Source organism: Panthera onca, chromosome B3, assembly GCF_046562875.1.
Source record: "Panthera onca isolate mPanOnc1 chromosome B3, mPanOnc1 haplotype 2, whole genome shotgun sequence".
Taxonomy (NCBI): Eukaryota; Metazoa; Chordata; class Mammalia; order Carnivora; family Felidae; genus Panthera; species Panthera onca.
The window spans coordinates 51,390,287-51,402,336 of NC_138344.1; the positions used below are offsets into that span (position 1 = coordinate 51,390,287).

The 12,050-nt window shown below is 53.0% G+C and overlaps 1 protein-coding gene across 1 annotated transcript in view; it reads left to right on the forward strand.

Annotated features, from left to right (window-relative positions):
- The first annotated feature begins 1,771 nt into the window (after positions 1–1,771).
- The window catches only part of ONECUT1 (one cut homeobox 1), a 42,137-nt gene continuing 31,858 nt past the window's right edge, over positions 1,772–12,050 (forward strand). The window contains exon 1 of the mRNA XM_060618486.3: positions 1,772–3,334. Within this exon, the coding sequence (XP_060474469.1) occupies positions 2,230–3,334 (1,105 nt within the window). The 5' untranslated portion in view covers positions 1,772–2,229. The remainder of the gene's footprint in view (positions 3,335–12,050) is intronic.

Below are 12,050 nucleotides of genomic sequence, written 5' to 3' on the forward strand. Positions count from 1 at the left end.
AAGATGCATTCCCATTTCCTGGGCCTCCACAAGCATTATTTGGAAAAGATAGGCATGCCTCTTGGTGATGAAACCAACCAGATTAACCAATCCCAGGACATGACCACTTTCAAGGAAGTCAAGTTGGACTGTACCCACTGGCCTTAATCTACCTGGATCATGATGTTGCCCTGGTTTTGTCAGGGAACTAGATAAAGAGATGGGCCTGCTCATGCCTTAGCTGATTGGAAGTTTCTCCCAAGGATTGTGTGGCTCAAGTGTTTGCTTAGGGGACTCAGTCACCACTACTCCCACTACCTAAGCCCTGGCCTCTCCTAGGGTCTAAGAACATTTTCAGCAGAGACACTGCTGGTGGGCTCTGATTAAGTGCCCCAGGAAAGGAATGCACAGTCTAAGTTTGGCCCAGAGAAGGCCACACATGCTTTGTTCCACATCCAGGTCCAGATAACCCAGGCTCTGAGAGCCTGTCCCCCATTGTGACCACTGCTTGCCTGGGGCTGAGGCTCGGCGCTGACCCGGTCGTAACTGCCAAGGGCTGGACAATGGGCACATCTGTCCTTTCTCTGAGGGATGAAAGCACCTAAGCAGACAAGGCTCTGCCTTTTGTTACGGATTTTTTTTTCTCTCTTTTGTAAATGAAAGAAAGCCTCGGCATGTGGTAGCCGGGTGTACGTCCCACACTGGGGGCCTCCCCACGCGTCCCCACCAAGCCCAAGGACCAGGTTCGATTCCAGATTGGAGCGTGATTGTGGGAAGCGGACAATTACGCCCGAGGCTGAATTGATTTTCAAATCTGGAGGCTTCTCTCGGGGACGCCGGGAAGAGGGCGTCCCTACGGGCCAAGCGGAGACCGGCGCGCCAGGTCCACACTGCCGGCGTCAGTTCTTCCCACAAGCAGCGTCCTCTGGGTGTTTCACCACGAGGGCCTTAGAGCAACCGCAGGAACAGCTCGCGCCTCGGCAGCCCCACCAGCACCCAGAAGTTAACGTGGGAACCCACCAGAGCACTCCCTACCCCCAATACACACACACACACACACACACACACACACACACACACACACACACACACACTCACTCATTCGGGAAGTGGCACGCCGCCTTAATTATCAGCTGAGATGAAGAAGGACCCAGGCGGCGGGGGACAGAGAGGTATGGCCGGGCCCGAACTCGTGGCACTGAGCGTTCTCCTCTCCTGCGCGTGTAAGAGGAAGGGTGGGCAGAGGATTATCAGGAAGGATGGAGGTTGTCGGGTCTACAGGCACCAAGCTGACCAAGGCATTTAAGATATTTGCTTCTACTCCCTCCAAAGAGGCCAAGCGTTTGAGGATGGGGAAAGCGCGGACTCCCAGAAGCCCTCTGGGGAAAAGCTTGGTAGACCAGAGTGTAAGGAGTAACGACACTGGCTGAGGCTCTCTGGGCAATCTACACCGAGAAGCAGCAACTGGACGGAGGGGTGAGGGCTCTCCAGGCGTAGCGCGCCTCCCGGGATGGGAGCCCAGGAAACGTTGCTGGGTGAAAGCGCACCCCAGCCAGAGAGCCGAGAGGGGTGCAAGTCTCCAGCGGTTGCGTTGGCCTCCCCAGGTCGCGGTCCACGCCAGGCCTTCGCACGTGCGCGCCGCTCCAGGGCCACCCAGAGCCGCTGTTAAGGCGCGGAGCCCCCCTTCCAGCATTTGTATGGGGACGTCACGGGCCTACCGCGCGGTGGCCGAGGGGGCGGGGCCGAGCCGCGCGCCTGCGCGCAGAGCCCGGCGGGCGTGAGGGCGGGCCGCAGCGGCGGCGGCGGCGGCGGCAGCGGCGGCGGAACCGCGGCCACAGAGTCTGCAACAGTAACCGAGCCATGGCTGGAGCTGGCCAGCGGCGCGGGCAAAAAGCAGCCGCCGAAGACGCGCGGGCTGCGTCAGGGGAGCCGGGGGCCTCAGAATTCTAAGAAGGAAAGGGCGAGAGGGGGCCAGGGGCGGGCGGGCTGGGGGCTCCGCGCTCGCCCAACGGCACGGATCCTTTTTGGAAATTAATATTTAAAAAAAAGCCGAGGACGCAGAGGGGAAGGTGGGGGCAAGAGGGAAGGCGAGACACTCAGAGAGGGAGACAGAGCCCCACAGTGAGAGGAAGGAAGGCAGGCAGGCAACAGTCGCCGGCAGCCGATGTGAAGACCGGACTGCGTGCGCCCTTCGCCGCCTTTGCCCGGCCTCATAGATGTTGTGTCCGCCGCCCGCTCGCCCGGATCACGATGAACGCGCAGTTGACCATGGAGGCGATCGGCGAGCTGCACGGGGTGAGCCATGAGCCAGTGCCCGCTCCTGCCGACCTCCTGGGCGGCAGTCCCCACGCGCGAAGCTCCGTGGCGCACCGTGGCAGCCACTTGCCCCCCGCGCACCCTCGTTCCATGGGCATGGCGTCCTTGCTGGACGGCGGCGGCGGCGGCGGCGATTACCACCACCACCACCGGGCCCCCGAGCACAGCCTGGCCGGCCCCCTGCACCCCACTATGACCATGGCCTGCGAGACTCCCCCAGGTATGAGCATGCCCACCACCTACACCACCTTAACCCCTCTGCAGCCGCTGCCGCCCATCTCCACCGTCTCGGACAAGTTCCCCCACCATCACCACCACCACCATCACCACCACCACCCGCACCACCACCAGCGCCTGGCGGGCAACGTGAGCGGTAGCTTCACGCTCATGCGGGACGAGCGCGGGCTGGCCTCCATGAATAACCTCTATACCCCCTACCACAAGGACGTGGCCGGCATGGGCCAGAGCCTCTCGCCCCTCTCCAGCTCCGGGCTCGGCGGCATCCACAACTCCCAGCAAGGGCTCCCTCACTATGCCCACCCGGGCGCCGCTATGCCCACTGACAAGATGCTCACCCCCAACGGCTTCGAAGCCCACCACCCGGCCATGCTCGGCCGTCACGGGGAGCAGCACCTCACGCCCACCTCGGCTGGCATGGTGCCCATCAACGGCCTTCCTCCGCACCACCCTCACGCCCACCTGAACGCCCAGGGCCACGGGCAGCTCCTGGGCACGGCCCGGGAACCCAACCCTTCGGTGACCGGCGCACAGGTCAGCAATGGAAGTAATTCAGGGCAGATGGAAGAGATCAATACCAAAGAGGTGGCGCAGCGTATCACCACCGAGCTCAAGCGCTATAGCATCCCACAGGCCATCTTCGCGCAGAGGGTGCTCTGCCGCTCCCAAGGGACCCTCTCGGACCTGCTGCGCAACCCCAAACCCTGGAGCAAACTCAAGTCGGGACGGGAGACCTTCAGGAGGATGTGGAAGTGGCTGCAGGAGCCCGAGTTCCAGCGCATGTCTGCGCTCCGCTTGGCAGGTGAGCCGGCCAAGGAGCTGGGCGCGTGGGGGAGATCAGAGGTTGGGGAAGCTGAAGGGGCCGAAGAAGGGAGGGAAAAGAGAGGGTTGGGCAAGCTTCATCCCATTCTCCTTCCCCCCCCAGAAGGGAGGGGGGTTCCCCTGGGCCTGGAAGAGCCAGCACACGGCTCCCAGATGCAGACCGCCTCCTCCAGAACTCAGTGCATTGGGCTGTGGTAGGCTCCGGGAACTGAGCGGTACCGCCTGGGCGACTGCGGGGACGGAACGCTTTTATGCTGGGAGACAGTGCTGGAAGCGCTCACCGCCGGAGGCGAAGGGAGACCCCGGCACCTGGCTGGATACGTCTGTGCGTCGCTTATCAGTTGGACGCTCCGGGTTTGGGAAGAGGAAGGCGACGAGTGCGTGGAACTGCGCGCAGATTCTGCCAGGCAGTACTCCTGGCACACGCCCGGGTGTTGGGTTGGAGTGTGCAGCAGCTGCCCGCCCACGTTTGGCTGAACTTACGGCGGTGACCCCCTCCGGAGCTCACTCTATTGGCGCGAGGCAGGGGTGGGAGGGATGGGGAGCGCACTCTGAGACTTTGGGTAAAGGTTTTGAAGCCGACGGAGGGTGTGTTTGGCGCCGACGCTGTGTTAAGAGCACGCACTCTACCCTAGTAACCGGTTGTGGAAGGGAAAGGAAGGCAGATGGTGCCGAGGTAAGGGTGACTGCGGGCGGAGCAGCTAGGGAGCTTACAGCTGAGCCCACGGACCGCCTTTGCTGCCGGCTAGTTTACGACTTCGCATTTCGTTTTTGTTGTTTTGTTTGTTTGTTTCCTCTGCTTGGTGTTTCGAGTGAATCCCCATGCAAGGGGGTGAAAGTGTGGACATGACCCCCAAGTCTGCGAGCAGAGGTCTCCCAGGCGCGAAACCCGGAGGCCCGGTGTTTCTGAGTTGAGCAGGAATGTCTCCTCGGCTCTGCACAGACAGCGCCTAGCTTTCTCAGTTTCTCAAAGCCAAGGTTCAAGGAAAGCTCCTGGAAGCAGGCTGAGGGGACAGCTTAGCCCAGGCTGAATCACACTGGAGATTTCAAGCGGATTCGGCGACCCCGGAGGGCAGAGGACACACGGGGAGGTAGAGCCAAGGGCAACCGAGGGCGGACACGGTTTGATGAGACCGGCAGACTTGATTGACTCCTGGGTCCGTGCTACTCCCCCCGCCCCAATCTCAGCCTTGTGCCCTGGCCTGAGTCCTGGCGAAGAGAAAGGTAAAAGCCGGAATGAGGGTTTGTTAATTAACTGATCGTTCTCCATTAATTCGTCCCTGGAGAATGAGAGACAGTCAATCCGCTCAGAGCCGGGGGCACTGAGGCGTTTCACAGTCTAAAATCAAAGCGAGAGGCCAGAGCCCCCTCCCCCACCTCGTGCGGGCCAATGAGAAGCTAGAGGGAGGCAGGTGCCGGCGTGCCAGTGAGCCTGCGGCGGGAGCCGGATGCTACCCAAAGCACTCCTAGGGTCTGGGCGCTCCTGGCCTCTCAGCGGTCCTCAGCACTGGCGGAGCCTGTGCTCCGCCAGTTTTTCCAGCCCAGCCCTCCTGGTTCCAAGCAATGTCCCCTCGCAGGCTATTACAGCTTGCGCCTGGAAGTCAGGAGATGGGGGGATAGGACAGGAAGGTTAGGAGAGAGAGATTGACAAGGTGCCCTCCAGGGTTCCCGCGAATCCATTCCCTATCCCTGTGTGCATCCACCATATCGCCTCCCACCCTTGTGAGCTGACCAAGACCCTAGGGCAGCTGAAGTTCCACAAGGAGCGGGAGAAACAGCTACCCTTCTCCCTGACTTTCTCTGCCTCTGCAGGAGCCCAAAGTAGTCAGTGCCTTTTCACACGCCTGCGTCAGCCTGGTACTCCGGCTTGAGGACCTTTTAACCAGCAGTGCTCTCACAGGCCCGCCTGTGGGGCAGAGGAAATGGAGGAACGGGGTGGAAATGAAGAGGGATCCCCTCAGGGAAGCTTGGTACTCACCCCCCATCCCCAGCCTAGTGAAGGTTCTTGCTCGAGACTTCAGTGACCGCCTTTCCCTTCTGCGCCACCCCCCCCCCCCCCCCCGGTCGCATCCTGGAAAATCAGACTGACAGGTTCTGCTCAGAGATGACCCCCAGCCCTGGAAACCCGACTTAGTACCGTGATCTGCGCGAGCGCCCTCTGACCTACACGCGTGGGTGCCGCAGTGCTGTTGAGGGAGTAACACGAGTACGGGGGCCGTCATGTGGGAAGGTTGGGCCAGCCTCACCGGACCCAGAAAGTTATCTAAGGGGCAACGGTCTGGCACCCAGCAGCCAAAGGCGAGTTAAGCTCGGGCCAGGCACGTGGCCTTTTCTTGGAGGGAAAAAATTTTTAAAAAGGAAAATCGGATACTGTGTCAGGACAAGCTTTGGTGCCCAACCCCAAATGGAATCCATATCTTAGGACCCGGATGGAGCGCTGAATGTTTAATTTTCTTTCTTTAACTTAATTGAAGGGGTTGAAAAGACTGGGATGGGGACGCTTGCAGAGCGAGCCCAACCGGGAACAATCCCATTATATTGCAGGAACCACGACCTATTTTAAAGTCACCGAAGAACAAAGAGCCATTCCTTTAACATTTGCATTTCTCGGGTGGGGTGAGGAGGGCGTGAGGCCTTTTCCTGAAGTCTCCAAATAATCTCTAGTAGGCCCCAAGTACAGATTTAAATGCATTGCAGGACACTTTGGTTGAGGCTGGGGACATTACCGCCATCATCAGCCTCCACGCACAGAGATGCCCCTTGCAGTTTGACTCGCTGTTGCATTAAAGACCCTCAACGTCGTCCCTATCCTGCTGGGTGGTTTTTTTGCGATGAGTGGCTTCTCCATCCTCTTCCAGGTGCCCAGGCTCCACGAAGCCTGTTGCGGAGGTTCAAAACCTACACTGGTGCTCGGCCTTTTGGCTAAGATCAAGTGTAAAACCTCCACTCGTGGCAGTGTGTTTGGGGAGGTGCTTTCTCCTTACAATATTACATTGGCTTGGTGGAAGATGGGAGACAGGAGGAAATTCTCACCAAATTAAGTACCTTTAAAAAATCAATATGTGTTCCTTCAACCTAATACTTGCTGCTGCCCCATTAAAGTACACTGCTGCTTCTCATCCTCAGTAGGCGTGGGCGGGCTGGACTGTATGGGTGGGTGGGCGCCTATTAAGACCCTGAGATTAGTTTCCAATTAAAGATTCCGGAAGGCTTTGGCCACAATAGAGGAGCTGTCAGCCTAGGAAGAGGCTGGAATGTGCACTACCCGAGGGCACAGCACCATGGACCCAGGAAGCAAAGCCCAGAGGCCCCAGGCTCAGGCAGGGATGGGTGCCAGGCCCCTTTGACAGTGGGGTACCTAAAAGAAGGGAACCTCCAAACAATGCCAGCCAGGGAGCCTTCCAGATCTCTTGCATCTGGGACTGCACCCCCTTCTTGTCCAGAATCGGCCACAGAAAGACCTGGAGGAGAGCCTGAGTCTGGGGGTATGTGTGTAAGGGAGAATGTTCAGCCAGGAAGTGGCCATGAGAAAGTCTCACCGGGACCAACCTGGGCTGTGTTTGCCATAAGTGGCCTTGCGGTCTGGTTGATTGATAACTGGCCTCCTTGCAAGTCCATTTGCTTTTTGTTAATATTTATCCCAGTGGGTGACATTTCAACTGTCCCCTCACATCCCTGGGCCAAGTGAGCCAAGAAGAAGGAGTGAAATGCTGGGCCTTGGGAACCTCACTTCCCCAAATCTCAAAGACTCCCAGGCCAGGAGAAAAACTAGGACTGGGCATATGGGGACATGGGAACTGGAAGAGTTCCTGGGCCCCAAAATAGGAGAAGGTGCCAAATGGACTGGTTCTCTCAAGCCCCACTTCTCACATTGGTGCAGCTTCTCCCAGTCCACTGCAATTCAAACAAAGGGCCTGTGGGCTCGGCCAACCGCATCTTCCTAGCAGCCCAGGAGCCAGTGGGACTGGGGAGGAGGGGCAGTGGTGGAGGAGAAGGGAGCACCTTCTCCCAACATGCAATGGCGGGGGCAGCCAGTTGTCAGGAGGAGACCAGAGGAGTCCCAAAGAACCCCCATTCCCTCAGGGTGAATAGTGGCCATGTGCTCAAGGAGTTGACTGTTGACCCCTCCCCAGCCCCACCCCCCTCCCACTCCCCCCCCCACACCAGCCCAGCAGGAATCCAAAAGTTCTCATCCTTAGGGACAGTCACCAAAAAGCTCTGCATGGGCCTTTCTCTCAGCCTGTACCTGATCCCTTGAGGGTGTGGGATCCTTCTTATAGTCCCCACTAGGGAGCACAGATGCCAGTGAAGAGAGGAAGGAACACTTGGTGTTAAAAAGTGTGCATATGGTGAAGATTGGAGCCAACTATTTGACTGGTGTAGGAATACCTGTTATTGAGGCTTGAGGAAGCCTGGTGGTTAATGTCTGTAATCCTAGTGTTAGCACATGCAGGATGGCTGCTTGAGACAGTTAACCCCATTCTGATGGGAGCTGGCTGTCCCACCAGCAGGTGCAGCCCCAGCGCCTTGGAAGTGCCCAAAGGTGATCAGGATCAGCCAGAGTGATCTGCTGGCCCCAGGGATGTAGTGGTCACTAGAGAGACAGACCCTGTCATAGCTGTTTTGCTACTGGCACTTGGGACAGACTGTGCCAACAATACCTGTGTTGTAACAACAAAGCAACTCAGAGCCCAGGCCGCATCTTTCTTTACCTTCAAGCATTGAGCCTCACTGCCCTGTGCAGAGCTGGAATCCTGCCCTCCCAGATGCCCTCCACTGGGCTCAGCTTCCCCAGGTGGCCTGATGGGTTGTGTGCGGTGATAGCTGCATACGCCCCCTGCAGGCTGCTGCAGCCGGCCACCAAGCAAGCCTCCAGTGGCTCAACATGCTGCGGAGAGGAAAGGGATACTTGCCATGGCTTTGTTTTTAGAACATCGTTATCCTAGTGATTTGCAAAACAGTAATTATTTTTTGATAGGAAAAGGGTGTGAAGGAGGAAGAAAGGGATACATAGTAGATCTATCTTGGCTCCTGACAATGTCTGGGTGTTACTCCACTAATGAGACAAAATTGCCATCCCCCCCCACCCCGGAAGGAAAAAAAAAAAAAAAAAAAAGAGGTTAGAGTGGGAGAGAGCCAAAGCATAAGAGACCGTTAAAAACTGAGAACAAACTGAGGGTTGATGGGGGGTGGGAGGGAGGGGAGGGTGGGTGATGGGTATTGAGGAGGGCACCTTTTGGGATGAGCACTGGGTGTTGTATGGAAACCAATTTGACAATAAATTTCATATATTGGAAAAAAAAATTGCCATCCCCCCCAAAGTACACCCCAACTCTGACCTCTTGGAACAAAATTCACATTTGGATTTTCTATCCAAATTATACTTTTGCTGGCATGTTTTTGTTTGAGGAAAGCAGGTGACCCCGGTGGTGTGGAGTAGGAGGCTGGGGCTGGGAGATGCAGTACTGGATGTGTGGATTAGTGGTTCCTTTGTTTTGTTGTTTCCCCTTCTAGCTAACTGACAGGAGTCTGGAGGCAGCCCTGAGGCTTTGAGCTTGGAGGTCTTTGTTTCCCTTAGTGTAGGGTGGGTGAAAGGGCCTACGGAGGCCAACCGGCCTGGAGTCTTAGTGCAGCATCAGGACCCTGGACAGGGCCCCGCCTGGCTAGGCTGTTCCAGTTTCTCTTTGCTGCTGGAAAGTGGGTAGGATGCCTTTGAAGAGTTGTAGTAAGGAAGTGAAAACTAACAGCTAATATTCTGAAGTTTATGAGAAATCTTGAGGCCCTGCCAGGAATATACACTGGCACAGTCAAGTAATCAAAAATATCAAACCTGTCCTCGTCAAGCCGGTGATTGATCTTTTCGTCCCTCCCCAGCAGCTTTCTGTGTGTGTCTGAGTACACGTGCACACCCGCTTACAAAATCAGAATTCGAGTCCCTATGGGTGTGACAGGGGTTGGATCATTAAGCTAAAACGTTCAGTTCAGTCCCTTTGATCCGTGCTGGGGAAAATCTATAGTCATCTCTAATCTACGAGGTCCTTAAGAAGGTTGTTACATGAGCTGTTTTGATGTCATCATTTCCACATTCATGGGAAATTCAGCTAATCAAACAGTCATTGCTATCCAAAGTTCTCAGAGGAAATAGCTCTTACAGGGTATATCAGTAAAATTTATTCTTGATTTCCTTGTAAGAAAGAAAATCCTCAAGCCTGATGGAGGTGGGTAATTTAAAAAGAGGTTCTTTTTGTCTTGCTCCTCAAAATCCATAGCTAGAAGCCTTGTCCTCCAAGTAATAGTGCTCAGTGCTCTTTGTAAACTCCACATATTGGAATAGTTAAACACCAGCTTAATGTTTTAAATCAACCAAGGAGCCATCATGGGTTGGATGAGAAATGCTTAGTTTCATTTCAGTTAAAACAGCAGAATCTCCACACTCTTGCTAAAATTGAATGGTCCCCAGCCTAGGGTAGCAATAGAAGGAGGTCTTATTGAAGTAATGGTAGTTAGAGAATAGATTTCTCATCATTCTGGATAAAAGCATTCATTAAATACTATTTTCATCATGTCTCTACTTAAATAAGATGAATAACCACCTTTGGGAGAAGAAAGCCACATTATTTCTCCATGAAAAGTGTCAGTTTCATAGAGTTCAGTAAAAAAAAAAAAACTGATTTCTAATAGGTATGAATTTAGTGCACAATCATAAATTCCTGTCTTCTATCAATAGATATGCACAGGTTTTTATTTTGTGACAAGTATGTTAATACTAGTGAAGTTTAATTTCCTCTTGAAGTGATAAGATTGGATTACATGACTATACCAATCACAAGACAGTCTGATTATTTTTTTCTGCTTCATTATAATATTTTTTCTTTTTTTTCTTTTACCTAATTATTTATTTTTTATAATTTACATCCAAGTTAGTTAGCATAGGTGCAACAATGATTTCAGGAGTAGATTCCTTAAGCCCCTTACACATTTAGCCCATCCCCACTCCCACAACCCCTCCAGCAACCCTCTGTTTGTTCTCTATATTTAAGAGTCTCTTATGTTTTGTCTCCCTCCCTGTTTTTATATTATTTTTGCTTCCCTTCCCTTATGTTCACCTGTTTTGTATCTTAAAGTCCTCATCTGAGTCAAGTCATATGCTATTTGCTTTTCTCTGAGAAATTCTGATGATTTGATATAAACATAGGAATTTATGTTTTATCACTGAGTCTTGCTACAGAATCATCTACATTGTGTTCTTCCTAAAGGTGTTACATTATCAAGTTGGAAAACAGCTTCTAGAATTTTTCTTCTCCTTTAGATGAGACAATTTGGTAAACCAACAGCTAAACAGAACCAGCCCCTGAAGTACTACCCATCCAATTTGTCATGGCAATTAATAAAGAAGGGGCTTATGTCTGTTGTGTATGTTCTATTAGTCAAGTACTGTGTGAGGGCATAGGTGTTCCTATTTAATATTCACTGCCTATTTGAGTGGCTCCCAAATCTTGCTACATGTTGGAATCACTTAGGGATCTTTACAGATACGATTCCTAGCTAAAACCCTAGATATTCTCGTGCAATTAGTATAGGACATGACCTGGGCATTGGGATTTTTAAGAGCTCTAAGGTAATTTTAATGAGCAGCAAAGTTGGGGAGCCACTAGTTTAGTAGTAGTTACTATTATCTTCTCTATTTCCATGTTCATTGAGGTTACATAATTTACCTGTGGTAAGCACTGATGTCCTGAACTCAGCTTTCCCAGCTCAAAGCCCAGAACCCTCTTACTCTCCACCCTGTGCCTAGTACAGATCCACCAGGTCAGTGGACCTAGAATGTGGAGATGTCTAATTTGCTGTCATAAACACCCCATCTGGAAAGTGTCTGCATAATAAAGGTCTTGAAATTGAAGAGTGTGTGTTTCCTCTAGACTCTCAAGGAAGTTACTTATAGAAACTTATGGCTTTTTAACCGAAGACTTATAAGTGGGACTCTTTATTGCTCTCTTTTGAAGAAGCAGCCAGAAGGAATATAAGGCAGTGTGAAAGCTAGACATGGAACCCAAGTCTCCCTATCCATTTGTTCATTTAAACAGTTATTGATGGGCAAGATCAATCATTAGATGTGTTCTGTGGGTAGGACTGGTCCATTGGGACTCATGCCTGGAGGAGGGCCCAAAGGCCCAATCCTCCCATACTTTGAGGCATTGGTGTTCTGATCTGCACTTGGACAGCAATTACATTTCTTTGCTTCAGATCAGTAGCTGTCTTGCTATTTCAAGCTTGACTGTTACTCATATTTTAGGACCCTGCACTAAAAAATAATAAATGAAACTAAGACTCTGTGTATAAGTTGGCAATCATCCAGAGGACAACTTACAACTTCCCTCAAACACTATGTGTTTCCAGTTATACGTGTGTCTCTCATCTTCCTTTGCATATGCCATAGGGTACTCAGAATCGACAGTTTCTGAAATCACTGCTTTCGTTTTTGCATCTGGTGATGATCTCATAGTCCCAAAGAGAGGTTATCAAAGGAACACAATAAACTATGAGCTTTTCACTTTCTTTCCTGTTGTCTTCTAAAACAGATCAATGGAGGGGGGTGGGGCGGGGTGGGGGGGGTGGGGCGGGGAGGTGGTGGCGGAGAAGGATTAAGTAAATAAACGAGCGAAGCGCGCCACCTAGTGACCCCCGTGTTCACTGCA